Below are 15,544 nucleotides of genomic sequence, written 5' to 3' on the forward strand. Positions count from 1 at the left end.
TGTACAGGTTCTGTCTCAATCCATTAGATTGCAATCCGCTCTCAATCCTGATGATTTGAAAACCCCACCAATAAGAATGTGAGTCGCTAGAACTGGAGCGGTCTGAGAAGCGTTTCTCTAACAGCAGAACGGCTGGATGTAATGCATGGACTTAGGAAGGAATTATCATTGGTGATGCATCCCTAAATATTCGAAACCATTGTATAACTAATGTTGAATTCCAATGGCGGAGTCGGAGCAAGTTTTTCTGCTCGTTTCGGAGCAAGCTTGTTCCAATGACAGAGTGAGGGCGGGAGTAAGGTGTTCCAATGGGAGAGTCGGAGTCGATTCAGAGTGGGAGTCACTCCGTGGAGCAGAAAAAGATGCTGTGCCAAAATCGGCGGAGTGGACCGGAACACTGCGTGAGAGATTTTCTTTACCACGTTTGTCTTCTGGGAGGCGCCACCGGTCACGACTCGCGAGGAAGCAAAAGCTGCTGCACGCTTGGCGAGATATCCATTCCCCACTTTTAAAGAACAACAGGTGAACAGCGCTGAAGAGACAAGTGACTGGTGCGGCGGTGCTGGGAGCAAAGAGCGAAAGGAAATCACATCACGCAAGGCATCCTGGGTAACTCGGCGATAGAAGTTCCGCTTCCGCCTTGCTCTGGCGGCGCAGGTTGTGTTCCAATCGCGGATTTGGAGGCGTTGCTCTACGCCAGAGTGGAGTGCTCGCTCGCGGAGTCCATCGGCCACTCCGACTCCGCCATTGAAATTCAACATAACATTAGCTTCACAAACTTTTAAACAAACTTCGCGCACTGTCCTGTTACGTTAACATCGGGATTCATGAAGGCATCACTACTGCAAAATTTGATGCATCTGGCACTGTGACAAACAGTTGCGTGTTGTATTAACGAGATGCGCAAAATGACATCCGCATATTTCTCAAGGAGGAATAAACTTTTATTTTTGGAAACAGTATTCCGGGGTAAGCACCGGTTCTACTCTCGGTGGGAGGTCTCCTCATTCCAGGAACCCTCTGGCCTTCGCTGCCTCCTTGGCCCTGGCGACGAGGCGTCGTTGTTAAGGAAAATAATAACTGATGGCTGTCGTATCGTGGCAGGTGTCTCCTTCTTGAGTAGGTAGCGGATGCCGTAAATTTGTCAAAATGAAAATAACAATGGTAGGCTACCCTCGTCTTCAACATTGGCGTTTCTTATTGGCCCTCACTCCACAGCGTTGGCGTTCTTTAGGTCAAGCGAGCGGACGCTCTTTACCCTGGCACGATATGCGGGCGAGGCACGAGGAATCGATACGCGGGCGAGGAAGCGCAGTGCGTGCCACCTGGTGGGGTGTAGCCCCCTAGCAAGCGGCGCAGGAAGGTTACAGGAAGTGCACTTCACGCGCCCTCTCCGGTGCCCCGGTCAGAGCATGCAACGAGTGCACGCGCAGGTGCGCGCCGGCATAGGAGAGGCGAGGGAGGAGGAAGTGACGTCATATGCGCTCTACTAGGCAGATGTTCAGTCTATGCCAGGCAAATTTTTTCCTATAATTAGCCGGTTAAATATCATACCACCTTCTTGTGTGGGACGTCGTAAGTGACGTCATTACTTCCGCTCGCTACCTCCGGATTTCCAGGAACTTCGCCAAAGTCGTGCTCAAGTGGCGGGTCTGTGCATTCTACGATTCCCTGCTCTGGTGTTCGGTAATCCGTGATTGCTAATCAATTCTAATTTTTTACAGACTATTTAGTAGTTCAACTTGTAAATAAACTTATGCTATGATTTCATATCTATATTGAGACTCATGAATTTTGCACTGTACTATTATTTTTCTATTTTTTTTCTGATTTATTTTGAATTTCGTCCCCGGTCGTCACAGGAGATGAACCGGAAGTGCTGCTTAAGAAACAAGAGTGTTCTAATAACTGATGGCTGTCGTATCGAGGCAGTTGTATTTCCCCTTCGAGTAGAATCAGGATGCATCCGCTATCTACGCGAAACGACACGACGCCTGCCACGATATGATAGCCATCAGTTATTACTTCCCTTTTGACCAATATGAGGATGTTGTCCTGCACCTCTCGTTAGCACATCATGCAGTTGCGTGTCAAAGTGCCAGCTGCATCAAACTTTCCAGTAGTGGTGCCTTCATGAATCCCGATGTTAACGTAATAGGACAGTGTATCAAATTGGTTTAAAAGATTATGAAGCTAATGTGAGTTTTTCAACAGTTTCGAAAATTTGGAGTTACATCGTGAACGATAATTCCTTCCAAAGTCCATGCACTACACACAGACGTTCTGCTGTTACAGAAACGCTTATATTACGCTTAGATTATACGAGAAACAATTAAGGTTGGGCAAAAGCATTTAAGATGTGAATAGCGTCTGCATCCTGCCAAACTTGGCTGCGCCCATCGTAGAAGCCGAATGGCAAATCTCACAACTGTAGTTGTGAGATTTGTCGTTTGGCTACTGTGGTAGAGGCGGTGACTTTTAACGAACGTTGTCGTTACGTTGTTTAAGCGGTCGAGCGCTATCATGTAAGTCCATGGAGCGCAGGTGTTTGGAGAACAAATATGTACAATCCAGAGCGGCACCAGTACCTCGAAATTGAGGGACTCCGATGGACTCAGTCTTGTGAGCTTGTGACGCCGTCAATCTTGCAACATTTTTTTTAAATTTCAATAATGCACGCAGGACCAGCAGTTGTCAGCCTTTTGAAGCAGGTCTACCACGGAAGCCGGTGGGCTTGAGATGGCTGAGTGATGCCGTGGGTAAGCATTGTATTGGTCTCTTGCATTACTTAGTACTAAGAGAATGGCCGAACTTGCAGCTGCGGTAAGTTGAAGGGAAGTAAAATTCCCCAGAACCATTAATTCATACCGAAGGTGGCAGACGGGCTTAAAATGTCAACCCGTTCTGCATGACGCAGTGGGGATTGACACCGACAGTTAGGATGATGGCGTACTTCCCTATCCATTCTTGTAATGGTAGCCTGTATGAGCCCTAACCATACACCACTTCCGGGGTACACATGACAGCGTTGGAGGCGAGCAGATGACGGAAGTCTTCTGCGTGTGAGGGCGGAAACTCTTGGGAGGCCATTTTGGTTATGTTGCCGTGTACCGGCGAAGACGCGGTGGCAGTGGAATCGGGCGCGGCGCGTATATCAGATCAACAAAAGTGCTTGACGCACTGGGGATTAAAATTGGTGGTGTCGCTATGGTGAAATTTAGCGGAGAGGTATGCCATGGGAGACATGAAGGAAGAATGAACAAAAGCAAGCGCAATGAATCACGTAGTTGCATTTAAGTGGATACCCGGGCACTGCAATATTTCTGGTAACACTGCAGCGTGCGAAACTGCGTATCGAGCGCACAATAACGCAGATACGATCAACCTTTCCTCTTTTGCATAGTGAAGTCCGTCTGCTCATGAGACAGATATCCTGTCGTCAGAGCAAAACGACCTGGTTTGATCAGCAATCTAAGAACTCGTAGTTATACTCTAGAGACCCATTTATAAACCTAACAATTCCGTCAAGTCTGAGAGAAAACATAAAATTCGAAACATTAGTGCACAACCTGTGGCTTTGTATTGCATTTACGAGAGACTTCTTATACAGGATAAAACGTGCCTCTATAGTCCGTAGTGTTCTTGTGCCCATTTAGAGGAACATGTGCATCATCTCCTCCTTGAGTGCACTAAATATTATACACCATGAAGGGTACTACAAGCAAATTTGTTGGTTTTCGACCACTCTAAAAAGATACTTGGTCCATGACCAACAGCGGGCTGTCAGAACAGAGCACGTCTTGCTTTGAAAAAGTTTGTCGAGGACAGCAACATTTTGAGGATATACTAACTTTCAGCTTATGCTAATAGGCCGAATGAGTGATATAAATGTTGTTCTGGATTCAAAATTGATTTATGTGGTGATCGTAATTTCTACGCTGCATGTAATTGATTAGGTTCTGTGTCTGCAGTGTCATTACATCTCTGTTTCGGCTATCCTAAATATCCGACTTTATATATGCGTATGTGTACTGAACTCGTGCACAAAACTTTGTAATTCGTGTTCTGTTGGTCTGTATAGTTTCTATTCATCTGGTGTTCTACTGAGTGCCATATTTCGCGACATTATTCTCACCTTTTCGCGTATATTTGTTTCCTTTGCTAAGTGGCAAGGAGTAGCCGGCACTGCTGTAAAGGCGCCAACCTCTCGTATTATTCATTTCAATAAAAAGAAATGTGGCAGATAAGTCTGCCTCATTGTGGCAATCACAGCAGTGTTTAAATGAAAAAAAAAAAGCGGCGTGACATTGAGCCAGCAGCGAAGAGAGCGGCCACATCGACACATAGGGGGCAGGGTTGAACAATCACGCAGGCAGCAGTCTAACACAGAGAGCCAGCCGTAGATTGCGTCGGGAGCGCCGATAGAAATTGGCAAGTAACGTTATACTATATCGACCACAGTCAGTAATAGATGAATGGATCAATGAGAAAGAGAGTCCAGGGGTCACGCCGTGGTGGCACTTGTCGGTTACGAGAAACAAAAGTTTGGCCGTTGGCGAGCCCTCGCGTGCGGTACATTTTTCTTATCACAGCCACAGTTATTCCATTGCTACGTGGACAACAAGGGTCTTGGATAACACGTACTGGTGGGCTAGTTGGTCAGTCATGATGGTATATGGCAGCGCACTTCGAAACACCCACTGAACACAGATTGCGCTAGTGTTTGTTGCCTTATGTCGTTGTTTTGAAGTGCGCTGTCATATTCCAAAGGAACATGGGAAGTGTGCGTACCCTGCTTAACCGCATTGGAAGATCAAAACGTATGACTAAAATATATGCACCGATGTCAGTAGCGGATCATATTTCATCAGTCATAAACGGGGGCCGGGTGTTATTGATTTCCATGCTTTGAATAGTCTAGGTTAGAGAAAAAAGGTTGTATAGAAAGGCAGGGAGGTTAACCAGAGGTAGCTCCTGTTAACTGCCTCGCACGCGAAGCAAGAGTAAGGAGATAAAAAGGTTAGAATGCATAGGCGGAGTCAGAAGAGAAATTCAAGGTCGAAGGTAGCAGCATATGGATTACTCGATTTGTTTTAGATACACAGAGACCGAAAGACAGATGAATGAGATGAGAAAAGCATTGAAGTTAACCGAATAATTAGCATCTGGCTCGCTAGCTTACACTGGGGGAGGAGTATCGGGTGAGAGAGAGATGAAAGTAAGCAGTCACACCTCCTTGGTAGGCTCACTGCTCAAGCTTCTTTCCTTTCTTTAGACAACTATCATCATCTCACTCGCTGACCGGAGCTTGCGTTTCGAAGGCTGCATGTCGGCGTTGCACTTACGCCGCGGCTATATGATGGCCTTTTGGCCGCAACAATATTGCGGCCGATATGGTTCCTCATGCCCAATGTGCGACACAACTATAATAAAACTAAGTCCAAGGTGACATCCCGACCTAGTACACTAGATTCATGGACCCTGCTGCCGTTATCTATTGGACTTTGTGCACGGAAGAAATGCTTATGTACTTGCAAACATATTTCTGAAAGTCGAAAGAAATTGCCAGAAAAAAATGCAGCAGAACCAATGAGTCTGAATCTACATACAGCGACGCTTTGTGTGAGTGCATAAAGTGGCGAAATCTGAGTTGGTGTTTATGGATTGTCCGCACAAAGTCACACGGAAGGCTTTATTTAGGAGTTGTAGAGAGGCTAATGCAATGCCGCTTCCGCGAATGCACGGAGATGAGCGCCATCAGGTTTGGTTCAAGGAACCCAGCGGCACGCCTATACCGTTGTGATTGGTTCGTCTATTCGACAAGCGAACAGCGAGGGCCCAGCAACCACGGTCACAAAACCTCTCGAGGTTCACAAGGAAAAGCTTTGGTTTAAAAAGTTGAGCAGGTAAAGATTGAAAGCGATTGCAAAGTTTATCGTTGCGCTAAAGCCCTTCGGAACGGTGTTCCAAGTGGAGGGATGATGTTGGAGTGACACAGCACATGAGTCAACTTCTTCTGCGCAGCAGAAACAGCGCCCTGCACCCTATTAGTCACCTGACAACGTTGGCGCTATGATGAGCCGTTCCACCGGTGTTTCGGGCGTCGCACGTCAATCACGTATGAGATGAGATGGAAAGCAAACCTTCGAATTTTGTAGCTGGAAGTGCACTGCCCGTCTTGGTTAGACTATATATACGAACCACAGTGCGGTATGATCACAGCAGCACAGCAGGAATGCCAGTGTTTGTGTGCCAAGCGCTCATGCCAGTAGTGCAAGCCAGAATGCTGCTCTGGCTTTGCTGCAGAGCCGATTGAGTGGAGCGGGAATGCGCGTTCACTTGGCTTCGCCGTGCCTACAGCCAATTCCACAGCGCGTCTCATACGTCACTCGATACATTATAACCCTTCACCAATGCCCCACACGTGCACCGTCGATACCAGGATGTAACGGTGGCGGCGACGATGGCGCTAACGAACCTCGAGTGTCGCTATAATTGGCATAACAATTAAAAATTGGAGGACGCTTAAGCTTCGCCTTCAAGAGTGGAACGCGACTGCGTTCCCGTCGACCCGCCAAGGGGTGTAAGACAATGGGCTACGGCGCAGCGACTACGCGCCCCGCATCGGACGCGGTGAGCGTCGAGCAACGCAGCGTTCGGCGCGACAACGAAATGTGCGCCTGAGCAAGCGACGCACGCCTGAGCCTCAGAAACAGCTCGTTTCTAAGGCAACACCGCGTTCACTAGAGGCGCTTTTGTACCGCTTTGAAGCATCGAACTCGTGGCTCAGCATTCCACCTCCGGCTTTCAAGCAAAACGGACGCGGGATGGCTTGCTCCCATGGAGCGGTTTCGGCGGCCAAGGCGGGCCGCGGTAACAGGTTTTTTGCTTCTACTGCCGAAGATTATCAGGTTATTCTGCCCAATCTGCCATCCGGACGCATCGTCGCGAACACCGTTTTCATGCACGACGACCCAAGAGCTCGGCCCTACCGTGTCGAAGACTACCGGGACACTTTGGCCAATCTAGGTGCGCTCCCCGACGTTTTGGCGTTGGGGGCGTATCAGATGAACCACGTGTGGGCTGTAACAATGACGAGTGCCGACGCCGCTCAGAAATTGCTCACCGCTGTCAACGTGAAGGTAAAAGATCGCCCATGTTTGCTCATCGATCCGAACAACCGAGAGGTTCGCTTAAAGCTACACTGGTTGCTGCACGGCGTGACCGACGAAGACATTCGTGTGGCCCTGACACCCTACGGGAAAGTGTTGGAGGTGACGCGGGAGAAGTGGCGTGTGCAAGGCGTCACTGAAAAGGGCTCGACGACTCGCTCAGTTGGACTGCAATTGCATGGCGACGTCAAAGTCGACGACATTCCACACCAGCTCAAGATAGCCGGAGAGCTGACTCTCGTCGTTGTTCCAGGCCGCGCTCCGCTCTGTCTGCGCTGCAAGAGCACCGGGCACATACGTCGGGACTGCAAAGTACCTCGCTGCAGTCGTTGTCGCCGCTTCGGCCATGAGGACGCGGATTGCCCAAAGACGTACGCCAGCGTGACCGGACCAGTCCAGGCAAACGATGCATTGGACCACCTTATGGATGAGGCAGACTCCGAGGAAACAGCAGGAGTGTGCCGAAACCCGACTACTCAAGAGGGTACCCCGAACACTCCACAGGACGCCCTCCTTGAAGCTCCAGGGAAGCCCGAAGCCGGGCTTCTGCATGAAGCTGTGGAGGACCGGAGTAGGAAAGCTGCTCCAAGTAGTACCGGCCACACTTTTTCCGGCGGAGCTGTAGAGACTACTCCCGAGGCAGTGCCGATGACAGGCATCGATAGCGACAGTGCCAGTGCGACCGCAAAGCGGCCCCACGAAGCAGGCGAAAAGGAGAAGGGGCCCAGCGCCCTTCCAACGGACGAGCCGCCTGCGAAAACGACTCCCGTGCGGCGTCTTTCCCATCGGCTTCGGCCGAACACTTCGACGGAGCGCAAGACGGCGGAAACGCCGCCTTTGCCTCCCTGAGGACTGCACCGTGACAAGACACCCAGGAAAAAAAGCACAGTAGTGAGGTGAGCGTCATGCCCCCGGGTTCTCACCGCCTCGCAATGATGTCTATGGATAGGTCATTTCGTGTGGCCACTTTAAACGTACTTGGGCTTGCCTCAAGGAGGAAGCAAAGTCAACTCTATCGACTAGTTAGCGAACATGACCTGGACATTCTAGCAGTACAGGAGACGAAAGTTGAGGGCAACGATGAAACCGGGGGCATGGTGCATCAATTCTTAGCTCGATACTGTGTTATGGTGAGCCATGCTGTGGGAACTTCTTCCGGGTGCGTTTTGTTCATCCGACATAGTCTTGGAGCAAAAGTAGAAGCTGTGACGTCATGCCCGTCAGGTCGGCTTATTGTCTGCGATTTTTTATTATCGTCATTGGAATGGCGTGTTATTTGTTTGTACGCGCCGACTGTCGCTGAAGAAAGACGCAGATTTTTCGATCAGCTAAAACAGTATACCCAGTGTAATAGGCTCCTCATTATTGCCGGTGATTTTAACTGTGTTCTTTCAGTCCGTGATAAAACTAGCGCCCGACCATACAAGGATGCAAGCACCATTGCCCTAAGCGATATGATAAGGGACGACGGTTTGGAAGACGTTGCTGAGTGTCTCGGTGGTGGGAGGACTACGCAGTACACCCACTTTCAGGCAGCCAGCTACGCCCGTCTTGACAGAGTGTATGTGAGCCTTGATTTGATACCCCTTTGAAAGGAGTACCACGTGAGCGCACTTTCATTCAGTGATCACTGTTTGGTCAGATTTTTAGTAGCAAGCACGAAAGAAAAGAAAAAGGGCTTCGAGTGGCAACTATGTAAATTTAATTCGAAATTACTAAGCGACGAAATGTTTACAGCGGATGTAACGAAGCAAGTTGAAGAAATGAATGCTGTTGATAACACGACATCTGGTGAAAAATGCGAGAACTTCAAGCAGGCGGTTAAAATCAAGGCTTTAGAGCGTGCGAGCGCTATATGCAGAGAAAAGGGAGCAGAAGAAAAACAGATGCGCAGGAATTTAGAAAAATTGATCAGTGAGGAATGTAGGATGCCCGGCATGTTCATGGGCGATATTCGCGCACTGAAACATAAAATAGAACAGTTCGATATCGAAAGATACCGCGGTGCTTTGGTGCGGGCAAGGGCTGAAAGGCTGATAATGGGAGATGTACCGTCGAAAAGAGCGTTAGGCTCAGAAAAGTGGCATGCGCGCCGCAATCAGATAGCGGAAATCGAATATTGCGGAAAAGTTAGCGACGCAGCAGAAGATATCCAGCGTGCTTTTTTCGAGCACTACAGTGGTTTATTCACTTACTGCGCAGTCGACATTGATCGTTTTAAAAAGGACTTTTTGTCGTTGATGCCAAGGCTAGATGAAAGTACGAAAGAAACATTGGAGGAACCAATTTCGGAAGAGGAAGTGAAAAGTGCTATTGAAAGTATGCATCCGGGGAAGTCCCCTGGCCCTGATGATCTAACCTCAGCCTTTTATAAATATTTCAAAGGTGCGATCTCACCAGCCTTAGCAGATGTATATAACGAAGCATTCCAGCTCAAAGTACTACCCCCGTCCTTCTCATCTTCCCACACTATTCTTATACCCAAGTCAGAAGATCCCGTTGCATTGCGAAGAGTAACTTCTTACCGCCCAATTTGTCTCACTAATGGAGACTATAAGATAATGATGAAAATCTTAGCAAAGAGGTTGCAGACTGTCATTGCGAAGCTTGTGGGGCCGCATCAAACGTGTGGCATTAAAGGCCGAACTATTTTCTCAAATATACACGTAGCACGCAGTATCCTCGAATGTTGCGATGCCATGGGTGCACGAGTGGCAATGCTCCAAATTGATCTCGAGAAAGCGTTTGACCGGGTGCCTCATGACATTCTTTTGTGCATTCTAGATTATGTGAATTTGGGTAGAATAATTAGAAAGGGGGTTGCCATGGCGTACCGGGACTGCTCGACGCGGCTCATTGTCAACAAGGCGTTGGGAGCGCGAATCCAAGTTAAGCGGTCGGTGCGTCAGGGCTGCCCTCTCTCGCCGCTGTTGTTTTGCTTGTATATAGAGTCGTTTTGTTTGAGTGTCATGGAGAATGACTGTGTCCGCGGGTTTAAACTGCACGAGGTTGAAGTCCGCCTGTTGGCTTATGCAGACGATATTGCTGTTTTGCACTGATTTGGACAGTATAACACAGGCTGTCAAATGTGTTAAAAGTTTTTGTGCTGTGAGCGGCAGCGCGGTAAACTGGGGTAAGTGCCTGGGATTCTGGCACGGGGATTGGCGGGCGGCCCCAGACACTTTTGCCAACATGAGTTCCGTTACGACTCCGGTGAAATACTTGGGTGTTCCCCTTCAGTGCTACAAAGACAGTGAGTCGTACTGGAGGAGTGAAGTGGATAAGCTGCGGGACACAGTAAACAAATGGAATGGCTGGAATTGGTCTATGTTTTCCAGAGCCACAATTTGCAACATATTTTTAGTGAGCAAACTTTGGTACATCCTCCAAGTCTTGCATTGCTCAAGGGTAAACATCCAAAAAATTCACCGGGTGTTCGCAGTGTTTGTGTGGGCATCGTCTTGGGAGAGATCAAGTCGCACCAATTTGTTTCTTCGAGTTCGAAATGGAGGACTTGGATTGTCACATTTGTTTTTGAGACAGGTAGTCAATCGTTTTTTTTTTCTTCAGGGACGCAAAAACCCGTTTTTATACACTGTCTGCCGACTTCGCCTGGGCAAACACTTGCCCGAAATGGTTGTCTCAGCGGGCAGTTTGCCAGGGGGTGTTTATGGTTTTCTACGTGAAGTTGTGGCTTCATGCAGGTTTTTGTCAGCGCGTTTTTCACTTCAATATTTGAGTGACGTTAACCGGAAAAAACTGTACAGGGACCTGTGTGATGTTGTTCTTCCCGTGCCTTTATATCGGTCTCTCTACAGAGCTAGCCATGGGCACAATGTTCTGACGCGCGTTAAGGCGATGCTAGTACCGTCAGGCGCTAAGACGTTCTTTTTTGAATTGCACTCCGGAACGCTGACTGTCAAACCGTGGCTGGCTGAAAGAGGTTTCTTTGTTCCTTGGGGCACTCATTGTACAATTCGCAGGCAGGAGGAGACAATTGAACATGTTTTTCTGCATTGTTGGGATGCCGTTTTCCTCTGGGATGTGCTCCAGCGCACAATCAAAAAGGATTTCCCCCTAGATGCGTATGGGATTCGCTACTTGCCAATAGAAAGTGATCATGGTACCCCATTCGATGTGATCATGCTTATGGCCCTGCATAGCATTTGGAAATGTAGAATTGCGGTAAGGCATGCCGATCTCGATGCAAGAGCGGCTCGCCAGTATTTCAAAGAAAGCATACGGAACTTTGTAGAGGAACAAAAGTTGCTGGAGTGTATCCTAGAGTGGTTGCCACGAGTGGAATTATTATTGGCGATAAGGGAATTTTAGCACAAGCGCAGCCGCACAAGTTCTGCGGTCGTTTTCCATATATTGTGAGTGTGCCTTTTGATTATTTGTGAATGTGTAATTTTTATCCGGGCCAACGACCGGCAATAAAGAAAAAAAAAACTCGTGGCTCAGTGGTACCGTCTCCGTCTCACACTCCGGAGACCCTGGTTCGATTCCCACCCAGCCCACCTTGCAAGTTCTTTTTTATTCATGAAGTGCCTGCTGGGATTTATCGCTCACGGCCAACGCCGCCGACGCCGTCACCGGCTTTTCTGCGACACGAGCTCCTTAACGCTGGCGCGTTAAAAAGCGCCTCAGTTTTAAAACCCGAACGTACAAGTGCATGCAGTAGCACTAGGCACAGAACGCTCTCAAGCTTCAGCGACCGCTACATGCGGGCGTTTGGAGGACGCTTAAGCTTCGCCTTCAAGAGTGGAACGCGATAGCGTTCCTGTCGACATGCCAAGGGGTGTAAGACAATGCGCTACGGCGCAGCGATGACTTATGAGGCACCTCGCATCGGACCTTGCACCCACCAATTACGCGGTGAGCGCCGAGCAGCGCAGCGTTCGGCGCGGCAACGAAACGTGCGCATAAACAAGCGGAACGAACCGAAGAACTCGGTGTCTCAGTGGGACAAACTATCTACGCTAGCCAAACGTGATCGGCACGGACAGCCGGGCCGCGGCGCGCCATGAAGACCGACGTGATCATGGGGCTGATGCCTCGATGGGAGCGTCCTCTACCTCCCTTGGGAGCACCACGGAGACCCATGAATCCACGGAAGCAGCTCGGCATACATCGCAGGGAACGCTTTCCCACCAGACGCGCTACGGCGTAGCGATCACGTCAGAGGCGGCTAACATCGGACGCTGCACCTAGGAATTGCGCTGTGAGCGGAAAGAGGAGCCGCGTCGCCTAAACACGAGGGTTCGAGTGACGCACGCTGGAAGTTGAAAGGGGAGAGAGCGAGAAAACTTATTAAACGCAAGGGTAGTGGGGCATCCTCGCACCGGTCCCCGCACGGCCCGAAGGGGAGAAGCGGGCGAGTGGCGCACCACGTGTCGGGGCAGCGCCGCACATTGCGAGGAGGGGGTCTTCTGTGTTTGCCGCAAGATGACTCTGCGTGTGCGCAGAGCGGAGAAGAAATGTAGCGGAAACGTGCTTCGCTACTCGTGTAACTGCGACTTCTGTAAGTTACATGCTCATTATTACCGATATACACCGCATTCTGATTTTCTTCGGCACGTTTCTAAGGCAACACCGCATAAACTAGAGGCCCTATTGTACCGCTTTGAACCATCGAACTCGTGGCTGAGTCATTTGTCGTTTGATATAGAAGTACAAAACAGACATTACCTAAATAAAAAGCCTCGTGGCTGAGTGGTTCCGTCTCACGCTCCGGAGACCCTGGTTCGATTCCCACCCAGCCCATCTTGCAAGTTGTTTTTTATTTATGAAGCGCCTCCCGTGATTTACTGGTCACGGCCAACGCCGACGACACCGGCTTTTCTGCGACACGAGCTGCTTCACGCTGTCGCGTTAATATCAACCGCGGTGCGTTCCAACATGAAGCACCTAAGTGCAGAGTTTGATTTGCGCTTTCTTTTGCTAGAGGTGCTCAACGCGACTGAATATTTAATATATAAATGTAGCCATAATAAGCGACAAACAGTTAACATGTTATTTTTCCAAAACAAGGAGGCAATTGTACTTATTGGATTTGTATTATTCAAATACGTACTTGCTTGTTTTAATGAACGTTTTGAGACCATACTGACGTGCGATAAGCAGCATCGCATCGGTACCGATCTTGTTTCGGGCTATTTATTGCTTTTGCTGTTTGACGGTAATATTTGAGAACGGGGTGGTCGTTTCTTGTGAACTCGAGCACGGAGGTTTGTTTTAAGTATATTTTCTTTTGAATACAATATTATCTAAGGCCGCAGATGCGTCCAACTTTCGATACCGCTGTCACCAAGCGAACGTATTTAATGAGGGTGAAATTTATCAGCTGTCGCGTTTCACTGAAATATAACGGCTGCACCGCTTCCATCTTTATTGATTTGTGGTGTTTGGCGGTGCAATGACATGTTGCTAGAAAAAGAAAGGTGCTATCGAGCACCACGATTCATCACCGGAATCGAGCGCAGTCGGATTGGAGACTCCACCTACGAGAGCGGATGAACCTTGCAGCCTGTCGGCCTCCGCATCGGTGAGTAAAAACGCACTGATTCACATTTACAACACTGAATGGTGGATAAAGCAGATTTATCTAGTCATTTCTTCAAGCTGTAACACTTGCAGCTATACAGAAGCGTGGGTTATGGATTACAATGTCATCTTGTAAAACTGTTTACTTCTATCAAATTCGGAACAACAACAACAACAACAACAACAACAACAACAACAACAACAACAACAACAACAACAACAACAACAACAACAACAACAACAACAACAACAATAATATTAATAAAAAATGTTTGATAAAGCCCCTAGGAATGACCTCGAGGATCTTGGTGCTGGTGCACTCGGCAAAACAATGCATGTTCACACACAGATACACACGCGCGCAAACATGAAAAATAATAATTTCGCAGATACAGATTTTAACAGAACATAAAATATGTACACGAACAAAGTACAAAGCGAAAGTGGAGAAACCGAAAAAAAAAAGGATTGCAGAATGACTGATTACACAAGAGATATGAGAGTTTTTGTTCAGTTAGTGAAATACGTCTGCAACTCCTTTCAGGAAAATATTAAAATTAGGCATGAAGATATCCAGGCGCTCTGAATGGGTGTTATATGTCACCTGTACTCTATATGGAGGGTCCCAAAAATCTGAAGGCTGAGAGGCGTGCTGTTTCCTTGTGCCTTTCTGCGGAATGTTAAAGCGCACATTGTATCTAAGCAAGTGCGGGCAGCAGATTTTCCCACGTAATAATTTGTGAAGAAAAAGCTAATCTGATTCATTGCGTCCACAGCTGAGGGTAGGTGACGTGAGTGTCTGTGTTAGCTCTATGGAGATGGAAGGCTTTTGACAGAATCAATGTTTAAATATGGATGGGAACATTTTTTGAACGTTTTTGAGAAGTTCCCAATTTGACCTGCAAGTAGCGCCCCAAACCACGGAGGCGTATTCAAGAACTGGATTACATACGCTCTTATATAAAGTTACAAATGGCCCAGGCTGTTTGAAGTCTCCCATCATCCGACATAGTGTGTCGAGCGTTGGAAGTGCACGCTGCCTCGTCTGTTGAGCGTGGGGCGAGAAACTCAGAGAGCTATCCAAGTACACTTCAAGGTCCTTCGTTCCCTGGGCACTTCGCAGGAGAACATCTTTAACGCTATAGGGAAATAAGGTCCTGTCAGTCTTCCGCGTGCGGCTTACAACTTTTGTTTTTGATTCACTTATGACCAGTTTGTTTTCAACGCACCATGACGCAAAATTTCCTATGTCTTGCTTAAGAGGGGCGCAATTATTAAATTCTTTTACTGCTTTGAAAAGTTTCGCTTCATCAGCATACCAAGAATAAAGGAGTTTTGAATGACCGCGCAGACGCCGTTAATGAACAGCGAGAAAAGAAGAGGGCCCTGGAGAGGCCCTTGAGAAACTTCACTTGTAGTAGTAGCAATACTACTACTACTACTACTACTACTACTACTACTACTACTAATAATAATAATAATAATAATAACAATAATAATAATAATAATAACGTTCATTGATCGTCAGAGGCAATTCAAACTAGTGCCTTGCTATAAGGGACGTTCCAAAGGTAGGTTTCGTCATTAATTTTCACACTAAAACATCACTGAAAAAAAAATACACCGTGGCATCGTAAATTTGCACTATTTTTGAACATAGTCGCCACCGACATTGAGACATTTGTCGTAGCCGTGCATCAGTTTGAAGAAATCACTCTGTTAAAAATGGGTGCCCTTCGATGCAAGGAATTGTGGCGCAGCCTGCTCCACCTCAGCATTGTTTCGGATAGTGACGTCCCGAGAGTGCGGCACTCAGTGCAGGAAAC

At 48.0% G+C, this 15,544-nt stretch overlaps 1 protein-coding gene across 3 annotated transcripts in view; it reads left to right on the top strand.

The window, feature by feature from the left end:
• Window positions 1–15,544, top strand: part of LOC142577914 (isatin hydrolase-like) — a 38,398-nt gene that overhangs the window by 7,131 nt on the left and 15,723 nt on the right. The window contains exons 1-3 of one of the 3 annotated variants that reach the window (XM_075687351.1): window positions 1,618–1,686; window positions 2,683–2,759; window positions 13,606–13,719. In XM_075687351.1, coding sequence (XP_075543466.1) covers window positions 2,751–2,759; window positions 13,606–13,719 — 123 coding nt within the window. In that variant the 5' untranslated portion in view covers window positions 1,618–1,686; window positions 2,683–2,750. Of the gene's footprint in view, window positions 1–1,617; window positions 1,687–2,682; window positions 2,760–13,605; window positions 13,720–15,544 lie in introns of those variants that run through there. The other 2 variants (XM_075687350.1, XM_075687352.1) reach the window with 2 other exon arrangements.

This window comes from Dermacentor variabilis, chromosome 4 (assembly GCF_050947875.1).
Source record: "Dermacentor variabilis isolate Ectoservices chromosome 4, ASM5094787v1, whole genome shotgun sequence".
NCBI classification, from domain to species: domain Eukaryota; kingdom Metazoa; phylum Arthropoda; class Arachnida; order Ixodida; family Ixodidae; genus Dermacentor; species Dermacentor variabilis.